The sequence below is a fragment of the Ascaphus truei genome, chromosome 15 (assembly GCF_040206685.1).
Source record: "Ascaphus truei isolate aAscTru1 chromosome 15, aAscTru1.hap1, whole genome shotgun sequence".
Lineage (NCBI taxonomy): Eukaryota > Metazoa > Chordata > Amphibia > Anura > Ascaphidae > Ascaphus > Ascaphus truei.
Window position 1 is genome coordinate 595,987 of NC_134497.1, and position 19,487 is coordinate 615,473.

Genomic DNA, 19,487 nt, shown 5'->3' on the forward strand with positions numbered 1-19,487 from the left:
AATTACACCAATTCTCCCAATTAGCACCACTGCTTATCCTTATTATCCTTCATCTATATGGTGCAGACATGTTTCCCTGTGCAGTACAATGTAGGGGTAAGGAGAACAAAACGTAAACTACATACACCAGGTAATAAAGGTGCCTGCTCTGAGAAGCTTGCAATGTAAAGGAATGGGAGGGTGACGACAAGCATAGGCGAGGGTATATGGCCACTAAGCGGGGTATTAGCAGGAGGCATGTCAGGAGAAGGATGGGGGAGCCTCTTCATTATAAGTGGTTTGAGATGGACGTTTTGAAAGTGTGGTCTGGTCTGTTAGTGGCCCTGAGTTTGACCCATCTACTGTAAAAGGACAGGGAGGAGTCATGCATGTCACCGAGACATATCCAGCTTTTGTATGGGGAGGATAGTGGAGTCATCTTTTGTCAGAGAGAAGTCAGGTATAAGGCTAGAATTAGGGGGAGGTTGTTGCCATTAACCCTTACCCTCTACAACTCTGGTAAGGACTGTTTATTATCGCTGTGACTTAGAAAATGAGAAATAGTAGGATTGTGTGTAAGGAGTACTCTCTCATGGAAAGGTGGTTGGGCGGGGAGGAGAAACGACTGTATGCATGTAACAATATCCTGTAGCAATGTAGTTTAACATATTTATTTTAGGTGTGGGAGGGAGGGAAATTCCATTTTAATGTTATTGCTTCCCCTTAGAACACCTCACCCCAAAACAGAATAATAAATGAACCCTAATAACCAGTCCTATTTTGGTTATCTGCTATCTAAAATATACTCTAAAAATAGGCCAATCTTTAAGGATGGAGTAAATAAAAGTGATCATGCACAAAAAAAACCCCCTTCTAAAAATAGCTTATATTCCCCCACTTGACAATTTAAAAAAATTGAAGTTAATAAAAATGGTTTATTTTTTGTATCCTTGAAAAAAACAAAAAAAAACAAAACACAAACATGTAAGCATATTTTTATAGATCTCTATACAAAATAAAAATGACATCAATGTTTAGTGACAATAAGGTTATTAAGGAGTTTTTAATATGGCCAATTGTAGTTAATATGTTCAAGTAAAACTTACTTTTGGGAAATCCTACTGAAGTCCCCATTGGGAGAAAAAGGGGAATTGGTTAAACAGCCCAATAACTTTGGGTGAGAATCAGACTTCCAGTAAGGATCATGTGGTTGCAAACAAAGTCAGCAGCCCTTTCAAAAAGGACACTATCTCATTGCCTCCCAGTTTGGACTCGCCGTATACACGATCCACAAAGGAGATCGGAACCTGTTAAAAAAAAAGGGAGGAAACAAATGAAGCGTTATTAAAAACCATGAACACATTTTAGAATCATGCAGGTCTGGTTTATTTAAAGTGTTCCTTGCACAACATGCTGGGTGCAATACGGACCGGTGAACCAATGCAAGAGAAGTTTCCGTGGAGCACAGCAGGGAAAAGACCGATCGTTATCAGTTATATATTTGGGAAAGCGGTTTGTCGGTCTGGTCGCTGGGCATTTGGACATCGCTGAAGATATTGTAACCACATTTTGCATGATGGTTCCTGAGATCAAGGAGCAGGTTTGGAAATCGGATACATTCTATTTTTAATTGTACGAGTTATTACAAGTTCTCTAAGCAGGTCGGCCACTGGATGTTGTACCTGGTAGGCTATGTATCTGGCACGTTACATCGTCCGGTGACCTGGTGGTGGCGGGGCGGCAGGGAAAGAGGTGAGAGGAGGGATGAGGTGAGAGGAGGGATGAGGTGAGAGGAGGGATGAGGTGAGAGGAGGGATGAGGTGAGAGGAGGGATGAGGTGAGAGGAGGGATGAGGTGAGAGGAGGGATGAGGTGAGAGGAGGGATGAGGTGAGAGGAGGGATGAGGTGAGAGGAGGGATGAGGTGAGAGGAGGGATGAGGTGAGAGGAGGGATGAGGTGAGAGGAGGGATGAGGTGAGAGGAGGGATGAGGTGAGAGGAGGGATGAGGTGAGAGGAGGGATGAGGTGAGAGGAGGGATGAGGTGAGAGGAGGGATGAGGTGAGAGGAGGGATGAGGTGAGAGGAGGGATGAGGTGAGAGGAGGGATGAGGTGAGAGGAGGGATGAGGTGAGAGGAGGGATGAGGTGAGAGGAGGGATGAGGTGAGAGGAGGGATGAGGTGAGAGGAGGGATGAGTTTGGCTTCTTACAATTCCCGGGCATCGACTAGGACTTTCAGGTAGTAGTATAAAAAGAATAAAAGTAGGCACACTTGCAAAGTGGTTGTTTATTGTATATATTTTGACAGCGAATCAGGTGAAAAACCAGGTTAGCACAGAACAATCATCAATTTGATGGTGCCTACAATACATTGAAGAGCACACTCCTCCTCATTACACATTCAGGGTGGATCCACTAACCTGTTTTTGACATTGTTCTCACCAAGAAACAAAAAACAAATCTTATGTAGTGAACGTACAAATAAACCAAGGCACTAAAACTGCCAGAATAAAAGGTGTTCATTTTAGGAATGGAGCGCTTGCAGAACAAATCCTGACCTAAAAGACCTAAAATTGTCACGTCGTCGTTCAGCCTAAAATGGCTGCCTGCTGCTTATGTGACAAATCACCATTAGTTATGCCTCAACTGCTGCCACCTACAGGCCAGCCCAAAGCATTGGACTGGTGAAAATAAAATGCACCAACAACCTACACCAGGGGAGGCCAACTCCGGTCCTCAAGGGCCACACACTGGCCAGGTTTTCAGGATATCCCTGCTTTAGCACAGGTTGCTCAGTTGATCGCCACCTGTGCTGAAGCATGGATAGCCTTAAAACCTGGCCAGTTGGTGGTCCTTGAGGGCTGGAGTTAGCCGCCCCGGACCTATAAAGCTAACATTAACAGAACAAGAACCAAGTCACCGCCATGGCTATGCAAGATGCTGGGACACAGTAGGGCAGAACCAAGTCACCGCCATGGCTATGCAAGATGCTGGGACACAGTAGGGCAGAACCAAGTCACCGCCATGGCTATGCAAGATGCTGGGACACAGTAGGGCAGAAGCCAGGAACATATGGGCAAGAGAGTATTAATTTTCTTTCACCATGATGGCTGTATAGCAGAAAGTCATACTTTACCTCTCCAATAGAGTAACTCAACTGCCGCGCTCGAACAATCATCTCCATTTGAAACACGTAGCCCTTTGAGACGCACCTTTCCACCAGCTTCTGAAGGACTTCCCTCTTGTACAACCTGTGCAGAATATACAGAGCATTTTAGAATACACTTTGGCTGAAGGTATTTACAGAAAATGAGCACTTTAGAAAAGGTCAACACATTTTAATCTGGTCTGTAACTGTCAAATACGCCCATAACATATTGTCCCCAATTGTCCATGAAATGTCTGTAAATAGAATGTCCAGCGATGTATTGCCATTATAACTCTGTGCCCAGGACATACGTGAAAACGAGAGGTAACTCTCAATGTATCACTTCCTGGTAAAACATTGAATTAATAAAAGTTATCTTAATAAATCTCATGGTGTTTAAAAACTCTAGGCTGGCTTCATACGATATATTAGATGCCTTTTTGTAATTCTAATGATTTTTATAAATCACATATTATAATGAAAGCTATATAAGAAAAAAGGGGGCATTTTCAAGTGATTAAACAAAATGCCCCAATGCAACATCCAATATGACAAATTATATCATTAAATACTTCTGTTTGAGGGTCATTTAGTAAAATTCTTTGGCCAAAGTCCTATCACTGCTAATTTCCATTGGTAAACAATGTGGAGGCTTGTGACCCCTCATGCCATGTCCAGCACCCCACCTTTAAAATGGCAGTTCTTGTTATACACCTGTGAATGACCAGTCTATTAATAATTATAGTTTGTTCTTGTATAGCGCTGCAAGTTTTACGTACTTTACAGAGAGATTTTGCAGACACTGTCCCTGCCCCTTAGAGCTTACCATCTATGTTTGTTGGTGCCTGAGGCACAGGGAGATAAAAGTGACTTGCCCAAGGTCACAAGGAGCCAACCCTGGGAATTGAACCAGGTTCCCCTGCCTCACACTCAGTGCCAGTCAGTGTCTTTACTCACTGAGCCGCCCCTTCTCCCAGGCTCCCCTGCCTCACACTCAGTGCCAGTGTCTTTACTCACTGAGCCGCTCCTCCCTACAGTTCTCCCTCTGAGAGGTTAGGAGAGCTTTTTGTGGGTACAGTAGTGTTAGGACTTGCAAAAGAGGGGGTACCCTGGCGTGGTTTGCAAGCTTAAAATGCTTTGGCCAAAAGAATTTAACCAAATGACTCACGAAGAAAAGCAGATCCGTATCTTACTATAAAATGTGTCAGATTGGATGCGGAATTGGGGCCGTCCTTTGTTGCCCTACATGAGGTCCCAATCTCAGTAGCACTGATTTTTACACAAACATATGGCGTGATGGGTTTGGGTTCTGAGCGAACAGGGGCTGTGTTTATTCCACTTGAAAATAATGTACCTACAGCAAAGAGTTGTCTTCACATTCATGTGCATGTCGTCTTCTCAACGAGATTATACATTGAAAGGTGGTAATATTTTACAAGAACATCTGGATGTCAAACGTCAACTCCAGACCTTTAACGGAAAGAATCACATCTATTTGCAATGGGGAGGGGAGGAACATAATACCTAAAGCTTCCCGTTAAGTCAGAGGCTCCTGGTCGCAGTAAAACCTGGGTAACGAAGTTTGCTCCCCGGCTATCGAAGAAAAATACCATGAGCTTTGGTTACATTTTTATTTTTGGAACATATAACATGGAAAGGGAATCAGAATTAAGGAGTGGACGGGGGGGAGGAGAGAAAGAGAGAGAAGAGACATGGGTGGAGTAAATAAAGTGACAAGCATAACATTTATACAACACGCAATAAATAATACAATCAAGATAGCAGTTCCATCGGTATTTTCAGCCTTCTAGGGCTTAACGTATACATTTAGGAACGGAAACAGTGGCGGTCAGGGCCTCAATAAAACCATGTATAATCCAGTTCTCCCTCAACTCCTAGATCCCCAACTGTTGTTCTGAGGGGTAATCCTCAGAAAACGCTGTTGTCCATTGAAACCTTATTTGTAGGAATTTAGGCATGGAATTATTCAGAATTGCTATCAGTTTCTCAATTATATCTCACTTTATCTGTAAAAATGGCACGGGGACGGCAGTTTGTATCCACTGAAGTGCTATAGAGCAGTGTGCTGCTTTCAGAAAATGATCAATTAGTTTATTTGTCCTACGGACCACCTCTGGAATAGACTTAACGAGTATTACCATAAGGGGATCCCTTGGAACATCAATCTTAACAACCCGCTTAACCCGTTTCCAGATATTGTCCCAGGAAGGTACAATTGGGGGACATGAACAGAGTAGAGTGCCTTTATGTCCACACCCTCCAGCACGGTGAGCGTGTTCCTGTGCAAATCTGTACTAGTACATAGAAGACCGTATACATGCTCCAGGTGGACCGGCTATGGATGCACAGTGGCACAGATAAAATGAATATACGGAGCTAACACCGGATGGTGCAGAATTAACTGTATTGCAGCTTGAATATAGGGAATATTTGGGGGAGCAGGAGGGGAACAATAAGGGGACAATACAGCTCGTGAAAGGCAATCACATGTCCCCATAGCCCCGGCAAGCCCGGTGTGGAGTAGCTTTACTCACGATACAACACTGTCCTGCATCCCTTCCCTGCTGCTGCCAAAGGAAGGGCGCCTTCCGTGGTGTTGATTGGATCCTCACAGTTAGCAATAGAAAAAAAAATGGATCAAGGTAACATACGCTCCAAGAAAAATTAGGAAACTCACCAGCAAGGAAAGATTAAAAACAAAATTTATTAAAACTACATAAAAATAAAAAAAAAACAAAGAAACAAACAGTGCACAAACTCTCCCACGCGTTTCACACCCCCTATGGCGCTTTCTCAGGGAGTAACAAAGTGGGGGAGGTCAAGAGTATTAATACCTCCCACCATGATGCTAGGCAGCTGATTAAAATTAGTTAATTAGCCAAGCAAAAACAGAGAAAGAAAGAAAAGAAGGGGGGGGGGAGGGGAGAAAGGGAAGAAAAGAAAAGGACAATAAAGTACAGAAAAGAAAGAAAAAGAAAGTAAAAAGAAGCTGGAATCTTAAAGTCACCATAGTAATATAAACACAATTGTATACAAGTGACAAATGGAGCACAGTGAGCATATATCAAAACTGCTGCCATAAATATCATATGTCCTGAGACAAGAAAACAAATCTGTTATGCATAAAGAATCAATTCATGTATAGATATAGCATAACTGATACTTGAACACTGCATATATAAACAGCGAACACGTAGATAAAAAAATCCTAAAGATACATTAACTATTAATGCCTAGACATGGTAATAGAGGTAATTCATAATCCATTTGTCATAAAACATTTTTAGATTTCTTTTGCATTTGAAATTAGGTTAGGTTAATGAGTTTATGTTTTTCATGCTATTGGTTACCATATTTCATGTTTATACCATTTATAATCTCATTATACTAAATTGTTGTTCTGTCTCCTTCCAGTGTGTGTATGTTAGCATATTTTTCATTTTTTGTTTGTCTATTACCATGTCTAGGCATTAATTGTTAATGTATCTTTAGGTTTTTTTTATCTACGTGTTACTTGTACTTTGTCTTTTTTCCTTTCCCCTTAGCCCCCATCTTCATCCATCCCCCCTCCCTCTATCCCCCCCCCCCTTATTTTCCTTCTGTTTTTGCTTGGCTAATTAACTAATTTTTATCAGCTGCCTTGCATCATGGTGGGAGGTATTAATACTCTTGACCTCCCCCACTTTGTCACTCCTTGAGAAAGCGCCATAGGGGGTGTGAAACGCGTGGGAGAGTTTGTGCACTGTTTGTTTTTTTATGTAGTTTAATAAATTTGTTTTTTATCTTTCCTTGCTGGCGAGTTTCCCAATTTTTCTCGGAGCGGATGTTACCTTGATCCATTTTTTTCTAGTAAATCTGTACTAGTCTATACGGGGATCAAGGATTTTTATATCTATTCTCCTTAATTGTCATGCAAATCGATGCTCGTGCGACAGCCTCCGAAGTATCCTCTGATCCAGAATTCCTTTCCCAAAGTGTCATAACTATGTTTTACTTGCCCTCCCAGGGAATTCAGGGTACCGTACAATGCAGAAATGAGCCCCTTCTGATGACCTCTAACTGTGCATAACTGCTCAAAAGGAGGTAAGCTGTTTAACTTTCAGTGTTTTGAATTTGGAGGAAATAAAAGTGCTTCATTGTGTTATGTCGAAACAGCTCAGAGTAAGGTATATTACACCTGTCATTTGTCTAAAGGTTCTAAGTCTATTGAAAAACATTAGACCACTTATTCTTCATATACCATTAGATATCCAAACATTGTTTATACCTGTCCTCATCCCCAGAATAAAAACTCTGTATTCCTCCACAATGGGTAAGGAGAGAAGGTACACACATCAGACTTGCATTTCTTCCATAGCTTTGGTTACATTCTAGGATATCCAATTTCCGTTTACAGAACTGGATTAAGTGAAGGTTGTGATGCTGTTTAAATGGGCAACAATGTATGTCAGGGTGTCAGGATGTAAATGGTTTGCACACACAATTACATCTCATAGGCTTCTTCTTCCTGTATACAAAGCAACCTAATCCAGAGTTCAACTAAACCGGGAGTGGCCAACTCCAGTACTCCAGTCTCCAACAGGTCACTTGCATAGGGATCACACACAACAAAAAAGTAGATCTACATACCACACGGAAAACCCCCCAACAAACAACCAGCATGCAGATGAGAAAAGTTATGTGCGTCTGAAGACACAACTTACAGTTTAGCAAGATTTAAATTCTGCTGACCTTATCACTTTCCTTTTCAGATCCCAGCCATAAACCCCTCCGCTTCCGAGGTACCGCGTACCAGACACAATATCAAAGTCACTTTCCTTTTGTTTCCTGCAGAAATAGAAAGGGCTGCTTTTATGCAAATAAGAAAAGATGTTCTATTTGCATCATGAATGCCAACATAAGAGCACAGCGATAGCTGCGTGGCTGTTTGATGGAATATTTTCTTACTAATGAAACAAAAAATTAAACTTCCACCCGATTGATTATATATATATATATATAGCAACTGTAAATATTACTTTATGTTCATTTGCATGTCTTAGACAGGTCTGCAACCCTGTCTTTCCCCATTATCGCCCAGCATACAGCGCTTCCACTGCAGCAAGGGATTCTGGGAAATGACATGCAAATGAGCACTCAGTGCCACCTTTTGTCTCAAGCTCGTATTACACAAGCAAATCCTCAAGCCAATGCATGCTGTTTATAATGGGGAAAGATAGGGTTGCAGACCTGTCTAAGACGTGCAAATGAACATACAGTAATATTTACAGTTGCTTTATGCTTCACTGTGGAGGGTTTTTGTCACTTTTTTTTACCCACCATAAAAAACACACACACACACACACACACACACACACACACACACACACACACACACACACACACACACACACACACACACCTCTGGGAAATGACATGCATATGAGCACATAATGTCACCTTGCAGCCATTTTCAGACACCTACCAACTCATTTGCAAAAAACACCGGGAATGTGAAAGTTAAGAAATAACGATGTATTTCTACCGTAAACTAGACCTTAAAAATTGGTGGGTGAAAAATAAATGAATACCCAGGTACCAGCTTCACGTGGCAGAGCCGGCAACCAAGCCTCGCACTGATGAGACCCAAAAAGGTCAAATAGCCGTCTGAGTAGGTTACCGGCTCTGCACTTCTGTAACCCAGGCTGTGCTGAGAAAGCTGTGTAATGCGGCAGGTGTAAGATTAAAGGGAGTCCATGTTACAATGGATAAGTAAAGAGTGACACATTGTGCTCATTTGCATGTCATTTCCCAGAATCCCTAGCTGCAGTGGAAGCACGGTTTGCTTAGAGATACTGGGGAAGGGCAGGGCTGCAGATCTGTCTGAGACATGTGAATGCACCACACGTGGTACTTTTATTTACTGTACTTTAAACCAGGGGTGTGCAAACTGGGGGGTGCGCCCCGAGATTTTTGGGGGGTATCCCAGTTTTTCAGGATATCCCGGCTTCAGCACAGGCAGGCTCAATGAGCAGCTCAGTCTTGGACTGAGCCACCTGTGCTGAAGCTGGGATAGCATGAAAACCAGACCTGTTTGGTGAGGGGGCTTGAAAACTGGAGTTAAGCCCCCATGTCCTAGAACAAATGCTTCTCTGCTACACGATCAGTATCCACGGAAGTTCTTGTCCTACATATTAATTTCCCCTTTCAGTAACAAAGTATCGTCTTCAGTAAAAATGTCGCCATCACTGCAGACAGCCAAGGAGTGACATCATTTTTCCAGTTAAACATTTTCTTCTCTTCCTCACCCAACGCATTTTCAGTAGTTGGATATTTCATGATGCCACATGTTACCCACCTGATAAATTCAGATATGAATTTAGGCTAAAAATAAATAAATAAATAAAAAAGAGTCAGTTCATCTGGCGACGAAAACACCCCAACAGGTTAGAGATCCCAAGTGCAGAAGGCGTGGGACTTACATGGCGAGAGAGAAGGCGTGGGACTTACATGGCGAGAGAGAAGGCGTGGGACTTACATGGCGAGAGAGAAGGCGTGGGACTTACATGGCGAGAGAGAAGGCGTGGGACTTACATGGCGAGAGAGAAGGCGTGGGACTTACATGGCGAGAGAGAAGGCGTGGGACTTACATGGCGAGAGAGAAGGCGTGGGACTTACATGGCGAGAGAGAAGGCGTGGGACTTACATGGCGAGAGAGAAGGCGTGGGACTTACATGGCGAGAGAGAAGGCGTGGGACTTACATGGCGAGAGAGAAGGCGTGGGACTTACATGGCGAGAGAGAAGGCGTGGGACTTACATGGCGAGAGAGAAGGCGTGGGACTTACATGGCGAGAGAGAAGGCGTGGGACTTACATGGCGAGAGAGAAGGCGTGGGACTTACATGGCGAGAGAGAAGGCGTGGGACTTACATGGCGAGAGAGAAGGCGTGGGACTTACATGGCGAGAGAGAAGGCGTGGGACTTACATGGCGAGAGAGAAGGCGTGGGACTTACATGGCGAGAGAGAAGGCGTGGGACTTACATGGCGAGAGAGAAGGCGTGGGACTTGCATGGCGAGAGAGAAGGCGTGGGACTTACATGGCGAGAGAGAAGGCGTGGGACTTACATGGCGAGAGAGAAGGCGTGGGACTTACATGGCGAGGACTTACATGGCGAGAGAGAAGGCGTGGGACTTACATGGCGAGAGAGAAGGCGTGGGACTTACATGGCGAGAGAGAAGGCGTGGGACTTACATGGCGAGAGAGAGAAGGCGTGGGACTTACATGGTGAGAGAGAAGGCGTGGGACTTACATGGTGAGAGAGAAGGCGTGGGACTTACATGGTGAGAGAGAAGGCGTGGGACTTACATGGTGAGAGAGAAGGCGTGGGACTTACATGGTGAGAGAGAAGGCGTGGGACTTACATGGTGAGAGAGGTCGGCATCCATGATAATAATAAAGTTACCGGTGGCATGTTGCAAGCCGTGAACATACGCAGTACCTGTGCGGAGAAACCGACGCAAGGATGAGTGAAACACCCCAAATCCCTGTGGACACGCGTTCAATGCAAACAAGAGGTATAATGCGCGGGGGGGGGGGGGGGGGGTGTCACTTTTTGTGCTCCTGCCATAATAGGAATAGGCATTAAGGGAGAGACAAAGAGCAGACTGACACTCGGCTACAATGCACAGGCAGGTATTCTGCGCTACCGTCAGGCCGAGTAACACCTCTCAGCCATGCAGAAATGTCTATAAAAAGGGGGCATGTTTCAGAGACACTACTCTAACACTAGGGGCAGAGAAAGTAATCCCTTTAGAAATTGAGCACTCCTAAAACAACATATACCTTTATTATTGCTTATTCCCCCATTTTAAACAATATTGTTTAAAACTGAATTTAGCAATAAAAAGGTATCGGTTTTAGAAGTGCTCAATTTCTAAAGGGATTGCTTTCTCTGTCCCTAGTGTTAAGAGTACTGTACTGTATATTATTACTAATCCCTAGGCAGCACCCACATACAAATAATCATTGAAAGATCATAAAACTACCCAAATGATATCGGGGTAGAGCGAAGATACCATTCTGTTCCTGTGCAAGTTTCAGAGACTAACATTTAAACGATCAGCTTCATGGTGACGCGACATTGGGAATGTTTGCCCGGTACATGTAAAAGTTTGGTCTGTATGAACAGATCTCTACAGCTTACAAAAGATGTGCGTGCTAATGCTATTTATACAGTATGGGTGTTAAAGCAGAAATACAGCTTTCATTTATTGTTTTTTATTTACAGGATTGAAGCAGGGTGTCTCCAGAGCCGAACCCCTTTAATTTCAGCTCTGGGGACCCCCTGCTTCCAGAGATACTTACCTCTGTAGGGGTGCTGGTATCAGTTGAGTTTAAAGGTCCTGGTCACGCTCGCCAATAGGATGATATCACGGATTCCTATTGGCGGGACTTTTAAATGCTGCCATTTTGTTAGGTACGAATACACAAAAGACAACGGTCTCAGCTGGTAGCACTCTGTAACTCTAAAGTAAATAGTAATGGTAAGTGATAAGGATTAAAAATAATTTTAATGCTATATCTCTTAAAATAAAGGGGTGTACATAGATGAGAATAAAAATGACCGTATATCCCAGGCAGAAGCCTGCTGTAATCAGGGTGTAATGAGATATGTGCTAAATAACTATATAGTTAAAAAGCTTGACACACAGACCTGTATCACCATATACAATGTATATGGGGTAATATATTAGCACAAAGTAATTCCTCATTGTAATGTTGGAGGGCTATTATCACAGTTGAAGAGATATATTCCCTCCTCCTTAATGCAGCTGAATTAGTTAAATCAATTGTCAGTCTGCTGCAGAAAAAAGTGCTATCTAGTGGTAATGTCTTCACTATTTGGGGTGACTATGCTTAAACAGATCAGCCTAATGTACCCCGGTTATTGTAGGCTAGACACTTAAAAAGATCTTTGATTAATATCAGGATATATGAGATCAGTATTGCATAGGAACCACACACCGTTTGTATGATCAGGCAGTGGTTACAAATGCATCCGGTCCGTGTATCAGTTGCAGGCTTGCCTATCGGCCTTGAGAAAGCGTGCATATACGAAACGGTCGTCGGCGGAGGCTGATCATCACACAGTGGCTCTTGTCACGGCGAGCTCTGTATATACCTCAGAGATATATATATATATATATATAGATATATAGATATATCTATATATTTATTTATATGAGTTAATGTTGCGATTGTGGCTAGTGGTTCCGAACACCACATAGACTTATACCCCAATCTAGTGAGATGAGCTCGACCTAGCAGGACAACTTACAGAGCCTGGACCTGATACACGGACCGGATGCATTTGTAACCACTGCCTGATCATACAAACGGTGTGTGGTTCCTATGCAACACTGATCTCATATATCCTGATATTAAATCAAGGATCTTTTTAAGTGTCTAGCCTACAATAACCGGGGTACATTAGTCTGATCTGTTTAAGCATAGTCACCCCAAATAGTGAAGACTTTACCACTAGATAGCACCTTTTTCTGCAGCAGACTGACAATTGATTTAACTAATTCAGCTGCATTGAGGAGGGAATATATCTCTTCAACTGTGATAATAGCCCTCCAACATTACAATAAGGAGGGATTACTTAGTGCTGATATATTACCCCATATACATTGTATATGGTGATACAGGTCTGTGTGTCAAGCTTTTTAACTATATAGTTATTTAGCACATATCTCATTACACCCTGATTACAGCAGGCTTCTGCCTGGGATATACGGTCATTTTTATTCTCATCTATGTACACCCCTTTATTTTAAGAGATATAGCATTAAAATTATTTTTAATCCTTATCACTTATTACTTTAGAGTTATAGAGTGCTACCAGCTGAGTCCCTTTTCTTTTGTGTATTTGTTATAACAATTCTCAGCACAGGACCAAAACTCATTCACTCATTTAAACTGACTATTAGCTGAGCAGAGGTTTCTGTCCCCTTCCCCTCCCCCCAACTGTATACCCATTTTGTTAGGTACACAGTTCCCTGACCGCAGAGATACCGGCACCCCCTACAGGTAAGTATCTTGGGAAGCAGATGGTCTCCCGAGCTCAAATTAACACGGTTCAGCTCCTGCAATAAAAAAACCACAATAAATGAAACCTGTATTGCTGCTTTAACCCAGGACATTAAGAAAGTGACAAGCCTGTTGTGTCTGCATGTGCCTGCTCATTGCACACATCTGGAGTCAAAGCCTCATGCACCTGCAGCCAGATGTGGGCTGCCCCACAGATGTGATATAACAATGGTTTACAAAACAAGTCATGAGAACACATCTAAAGTGATCTAAAACATACACTTACCCAAACCCAATTTCTTGGCTCTTGGGCGAAGTAGCTGGAAAACATGAAAGGAAAAAGACATTGAAGTGATCGTGTTCATGGTCAGGAGAGAGGTTTGAAATCTTTCCAGCACAACTACGTGTAACCACAACTACGTGTAACCTTTTAGAAGAGGTACTACCATAGTGCATTACCCAGGCACAAATAGATTTGGGGGCCTGAAGGAGACCTGCGACATTGCGTCTCGAAACGCGTAGGAAGTGTGGCACAGCGCGGGCACATAGTGGAGTAAGAGCTTGGTGACGTCACTGGGAACAGCTGAGCGGTGGTGATTAGAAGGGGTCGGCACTACGAGGCGGACTGGTGTAACGGGAACGGAGATCCAAGGCGCCAACGATATTTTTCACATTAAAGGCACATGACCTAGCCACTGGATGGGAGTAGGTTTTCAATTTTTATCCACGGCGGAAGAGTGTTTGACGGAGTCAACTGCAGTGAATCTTATTTTAATGTGTTACTTTTGGGTGCACATATATTTGTATGTAATAATGTACAATTTTTAGTAGGGTGTAATCTACAATTATCGTACACTTATATGGAGTATTACATTTTCTGCCTTTGCCAGTATACCTGGTTTATATCAGTGATTTGTCCCTGGGTAATGCACTTTGGTAGTGCGTATTATGTTTTGGTCTCCCATTTCTCAAGGTACACATTGTTCTAAAGGATCCAAGTTTCTCTTCAGATATTCCACACAAGACCATCTGTGGTATATATGGCCCTATATATATGGTCTTATATATATGGTCCTAAGCGCCAGAGAGGTCTGTTTTGTTTGCAGATTCTAACTGGTTGCAAGACACCCAGTGGGACTTTTTAGGCAGACATTTGGACATTTTCACAGGACTCTAAGTTGCTTATTATTGTCACTAACAATTTGTTTATCAATTTATGTCACCATCACATGGTTGATTGATATTAGCGCTTTTTTGTTTGCACTAATTTATCACTTGGCTTTTAAAAGAGGTGCTGAATATATCTCTTTAGCAGCGAAAAGGTTAAACCAGGACTTCAGAGACGTGTACATGTTTGACCTTGGGATTTCTTGTCTTTACACGTGACTATTCTTGAACCTCTGGATCACATCTATTTAGAGTCCCAATATAACCAATCCAATCACTTAGAGTGTAAGCTCTTCGGGGCAGGGACTCACTTTCACATGGTTTTGTGTCTGAAGCGCTTATTCCCATTATGTGTTATATTATTATGTACCGTGTATTACAGCTGTGACGCGCTATGTACATGGATGGAGCTATATAAGAGATATACATACATTTAGTGATCTGTTTTCTCCCAAATCGCGGCCTCGTACACAATATTTAGTATATTTGTTGTGACGGGCATTTTTTGCTATGAGAAGAATTGAACCCATTTTAACCTCCCCATTTCTAGCGGTGTCTGCATAGCAAAGAGGAGTTGGTGACCGTAATAAAAACCACAATACGGACTGTTCCACGTGACGATTTTGGCTTTTGCACCCAGAATTTAAAGAGCTACTTTGGATCAGCCGTCATCTACGGCAGAACATTTATAAAATTGGATAAGGTACTCAAAATATTTTTACACATGCTTCATGAGCGTGAATGAATCAAAGTGAAGGATGCAAGTGTGTCTTGGAGTAGGTAATATAAAAAAAAATCAGCAGCGCTCAGCCAAGGGAGCCTGGGTGTAGTCACCAAGAATGTGTAAGAAAACCTCCTACATGTTTCGCACCTAGCATTGCTTTATCAAGGAGTATAATAGTGTCACAGAGAGTCGCACCTAGCATTGCTTTATCAAGCAGTATAACAGTGTCACAGAGAGTCGCACCTAGCATTGCTTTATCAAGGAGTATAATAGTGTCGCAGAGAGTCGCACCTAGCATTGCTTTATCAAGGAGTATAACAGTGTCACAGAGAGTCGCACCTAGCATTGCTTTATCAAGGAGTATAACAGTGTCACAGAGAGTCGCACCTAGCATTGCTTTATCAAGGAGTATAACAGTGTCACAGAGAGTCGCACCTAGCATTGCTTTATCAAGGAGTATAATAGTGTCACAGAGAGTCGCACCTAGCATTGCTTTATCAAGGAGTATAACAGTGTCACAGAGAGTCGCACCTAGCATTGCTTTATCAAGGAGTATAATAGTGTTGCAGAGAGTCGCACCTAGCATTGCTTTATCAAGGAGTATAACAGTGTCACAGAGAGTCGCACCTAGCATTGCTTTATCAAGGAGTATAACAGTGTCGCAGAGAGTCGCACCTAGCATTGCTTTATCAAGGAGTATAACAGTGTCGCAGAGAGTCGCACCTAGCATTGCTTTATCAAGGAGTATAACAGTGTCACAGAGAGTCGCACCTAGCATTGCTTTATCAAGGAGTATAACAGTGTCACAGAGAGTCGCACCTAGCATTGCTTTATCAAGGAGTAGAATAGTGTCACAGAGAGTCGCACCTAGCATTGCTTTATCAAGGAGTATAACAGTGTCACAGAGAGTCGCACCTAGCATTGCTTTATCAAGGAGTATAATAGTGTCACAGAGAGTCGCACCTAGCATTGCTTTATCAAGGAGTATAATAGTGTCGCAGAGAGTCGCACCTAGCATTGCTTTATCAAGGAGTATAACAGTGTCACAGAGAGTCGCACCTAGCATTGCTTTATCAAGGAGTATAATAGTGTCGCAGAGAGTCGCACCTAGCATTGCTTTATCAAGGAGTATAACAGTGTCACAGAGAGTCGCACCTAGCATTGCTTTATCAAGGAGTATAACAGTGTCACAGAGAGTCGCACCTAGCATTGCTTTATCAAGGAGTATAATAGTGTCAGAGAGCGGCTTTAAATACCAAACAATGTCCGAAATGTGTGCCAAAACCCCCCCATCTGGTGACGTCATGACGGTGCGTACGCATGCGCAAACATGCACAGACGCCCACAGGGATCTACAATAAGATTAACACAGAGGGCTGAAAGGTGTATACAAACTGTGCAATAAACCCCAAACCGCGGTGACATCACCACATTGTAAATGCGCATGCGCACAATGACCGTGCGCGCACACCACAACAGAAGGGATTCACTTACACCGCTGTACCATTGCCATGAATATAAACAAAGAAACAAAGAATAAAAACAAACAAAACTGCAGACCACTAAAGGGAGAAACAAATAAATAAAGAACTACTCAATCACATCACCCCATCTTGGAAACAACAGAGAAAAGATATTCCAGATAAGGTGACAGGATGAAATATAAAAAGAAACAATTTAAAGAGATCTTTTGGAAATAAGCCTCTATTGATACACCTCCTTAGGTGACAAACACTACCCATGGATACAATTATGCATTTGGACAGTATAATAAAGCATCATGAAGATTGAAAGTATTTATATAAAATCTTACATACGTAGAAACCGGAGGAGAAACAACTTACCAGCTACCAGCATTGCAGCGAGGATTGTTCGGGACATCTATAGGACCCAGAGTGGTCAAACTGCCTGTGTCTTGTGGGAGCATGTGCGTGTAATGAGCTCTTTTGCTCATGTATGTGTTTTTTAATTAAACCGTGTTGCGCTATATTCTACCCTTTCTTTTATTTACGGTCCGGGAGAGTTCCTGCCTAAAAACTGCTCCAGATCAGAAATCTGGAAACGCCTGATAAAAACCTTCAACCACATGAGTGGGCATTTCATCCGTGTGCTGCTAATTTAATTTGTTTATCACATTTGCACAATGTTTTTTCTTTTTTCACACACCTGAGGAGTTTTGCGCTTCGGAGTGTTTTTGTTGCATACATATAAACCTAACAAATAAATTCCAAATAAAATGTGTCTTGAGTAGGACTGAATTTCTGAGATGAGATGGTCATGCACAGAGCGCATCTTGGTACTGGATCCAAGTATAAATGTTTCAAGGAGAAGAAATGTCCTCTGTGGTGGGAGAACCAAACAATTGATCATTGTGCCTGGGATACTGAACGTTAGGCTGTAAACGGTTTGTGGCAGAAATGACTTTTCATTACATCTGAAGGCAGAAGTCAATCAGAAAGCTACAATTATTGCCTATTATCTTAGACAAAACAACAGGTTCCAAGAAACTCAGGGTCTATTGGAGTCACAAAACAGATCACTGCAGGGGGACGGGGGCTGCTCAGTAGAGACAGAAAGGGTTAAAGACATGAAGGTCCGTACTTACTAAGCAGTGTTACTCTATAAAACGCCTTCCAGCACCAGAAGGCACTTAACAGCCCAATTAGGTGAATTTATGAGATAGCATAACTCAGGGGTGCTCAACTCCAGTCCTATATCTCCCCCCAAAACAGGTGAGGTTCAGGATATCCCTGCTTCAGCACAGGTGGCTCAATCAGAGATCCAGTCTTTGACTGAGCCTCTGATTGAGCCACCTGTGCTGAAGCAGGGATATAATGCCCTGTTGGAGGGGGTTGAGGACTGGAGTTGAGCACCCCTGGCATAAGCAATAACAAAAGGGGTAGATTCATAAGGCGTCGGTACGGGTTAGAGCACCCGATCCGGCATTAAACTCCCACGGACTTGAATGAGTGTTGACGCCGGTAACCCATACCAGGGTGCTTGATAAATGAGCCCGGAAGTGCCTAATTTGGTTTGATGCTTTAACCCACATAGCATCATTAGATTTTGAAATGGTGGGACATTAGAGAGTCTAAAAAAGTACAGGAGGAGACTATTTCGTTGCAATGGTTAATTTGCGGTTTAATGGTGCATAGACAAAAGATAAGCAGATGCTGCATGGAGAATCAAAATCCTACAGCAGTACTTCCCTTACTATGAAGAAGAGACCTGTGAGGCTGGAAAGACTCCGTTTACACTATTACATTTAGGAAGAACTTGCTTAACCTTAAAAACCCATACAACTGAATCAGAACAAGCAGAGAAATGTTAGTACGCAAACTGAAAATACTTACAATTTTGTCAGGCCCATATATTTTCTGCAATTGCTGAGCAACTTCTAATGTCCCATCCGGGCTTCCGTCGTCAATTATTATTACTTCATAATTATGCCCACTGAGAGAGAACACAAAGCAGAAATTCAAATTAGCCTTTCATGTGTATCCACCCGAGTCCCTGATATCATTTTAAATAGGATATGGTTACATAAATGATATGTACACAAGTAATTGCTCGTGTAAAATGATACAAAACGTGTGTGTATTCCTATATTGCATTTACTCTAGTGAGACAGTGTCAGGTAGTGTCCATGGGTATCGCACCACTCCATACAGTCTGTACATCCTACCATGTCTGGGGCCTACCTCTATGCACATGTTTATGGCAATCGTTTGAGGCTGTCTTACACCAGGTACTCACTAAACCACAGCTAAAAGATGTTCCAGCCCTCGATAATGCCATTAGTATTTATAAAAAAAAAAAAAAGGTAGAGGCTATTTATCCGGTGATCAGCCTTACTTAACCGGCAGCAGGTTAAATAAAAGACTTGTTCAGCCTGGCCCAAACCCAAGAGAGACTGGGCAGGGGGAAGAGGAGAGAAGAGAAGAGGAGAGAAGAGGACTGGGCGGGGGGGCGGGGGGGTGGGGGGGGGGAAGAGAAGAGGACTGGGCGGGGGGGTGGGGGGGGGGAAGAGAAGAGGACTGGGCGGGGGGGTGGGGGGGGGGGAAGAGAAGAGGACTGGGCGGGGGGGTGGGGGGGGGGAAGAGAAGAGGACTGGGCGGGGGGGTGGGGGGGGGGGGAAGAGAAGAGGACTGGGCGGGGGGGTGGGGGGGGGAAGAGAAGAGGACTGGGCGGGGGGGCGGGGGGGGGAAGAGAAGAGGACTGGGCGGGGGGGTGAGGGGGGGGAAGAGGACTGGGCGGGGGGGCGGGGGGGGGAAGAGGACTGGGCGGGGGGGGTGGGGAGGGGGAAGAGAAGAGGACTGGGCGGGGGGGTGGGGAGGGGGAAGAGAAGAGGACTGGGCGGGGGGGTGGGGAGGGGGAA

General features: G+C 43.4%; 1 protein-coding gene across 1 annotated transcript; it reads right to left on the bottom strand.

Annotated features, from left to right (window-relative positions):
* Positions 1 to 958: 958 nt before the first annotated feature.
* On the bottom strand, positions 959 to 18,583 carry DPM1 (dolichyl-phosphate mannosyltransferase subunit 1, catalytic). The gene is made up of 8 exons (XM_075571252.1): positions 18,463 to 18,583; positions 13,505 to 13,538; positions 10,548 to 10,624; positions 9,483 to 9,508; positions 7,877 to 7,972; positions 4,649 to 4,717; positions 3,113 to 3,227; positions 959 to 1,286 (listed from the first exon to the last, which is right to left on the bottom strand). The coding sequence occupies exons 3-8, from the start codon at positions 10,569 to 10,571 to the stop codon at positions 1,182 to 1,184; spliced, it is 435 nt and encodes a 144-aa protein (XP_075427367.1). The 5' UTR covers positions 10,572 to 10,624; positions 13,505 to 13,538; positions 18,463 to 18,583; the 3' UTR covers positions 959 to 1,181.
* Positions 18,584 to 19,487: the final 904 nt, after the last annotated feature.

Bases quoted from the DNA above. Each gene is read 5' to 3' on its own strand.
- DPM1 (XM_075571252.1), bottom strand. From the start codon at position 10,571: ATGGATGCCGACCTCTCTCACCAT. The intron at 7,973-9,482 runs GTGGGTAACATG...CTATTTCTGCAG, and splicing joins TTCATATCTGAATTTATCAG to GAAACAAAAGGAAAGTGACT. The intron at 1,287-3,112 runs GTAAAGTATGAC...TTTTTTTAACAG, and splicing joins TGAGTTACTCTATTGGAGAG to GTTCCGATCTCCTTTGTGGA.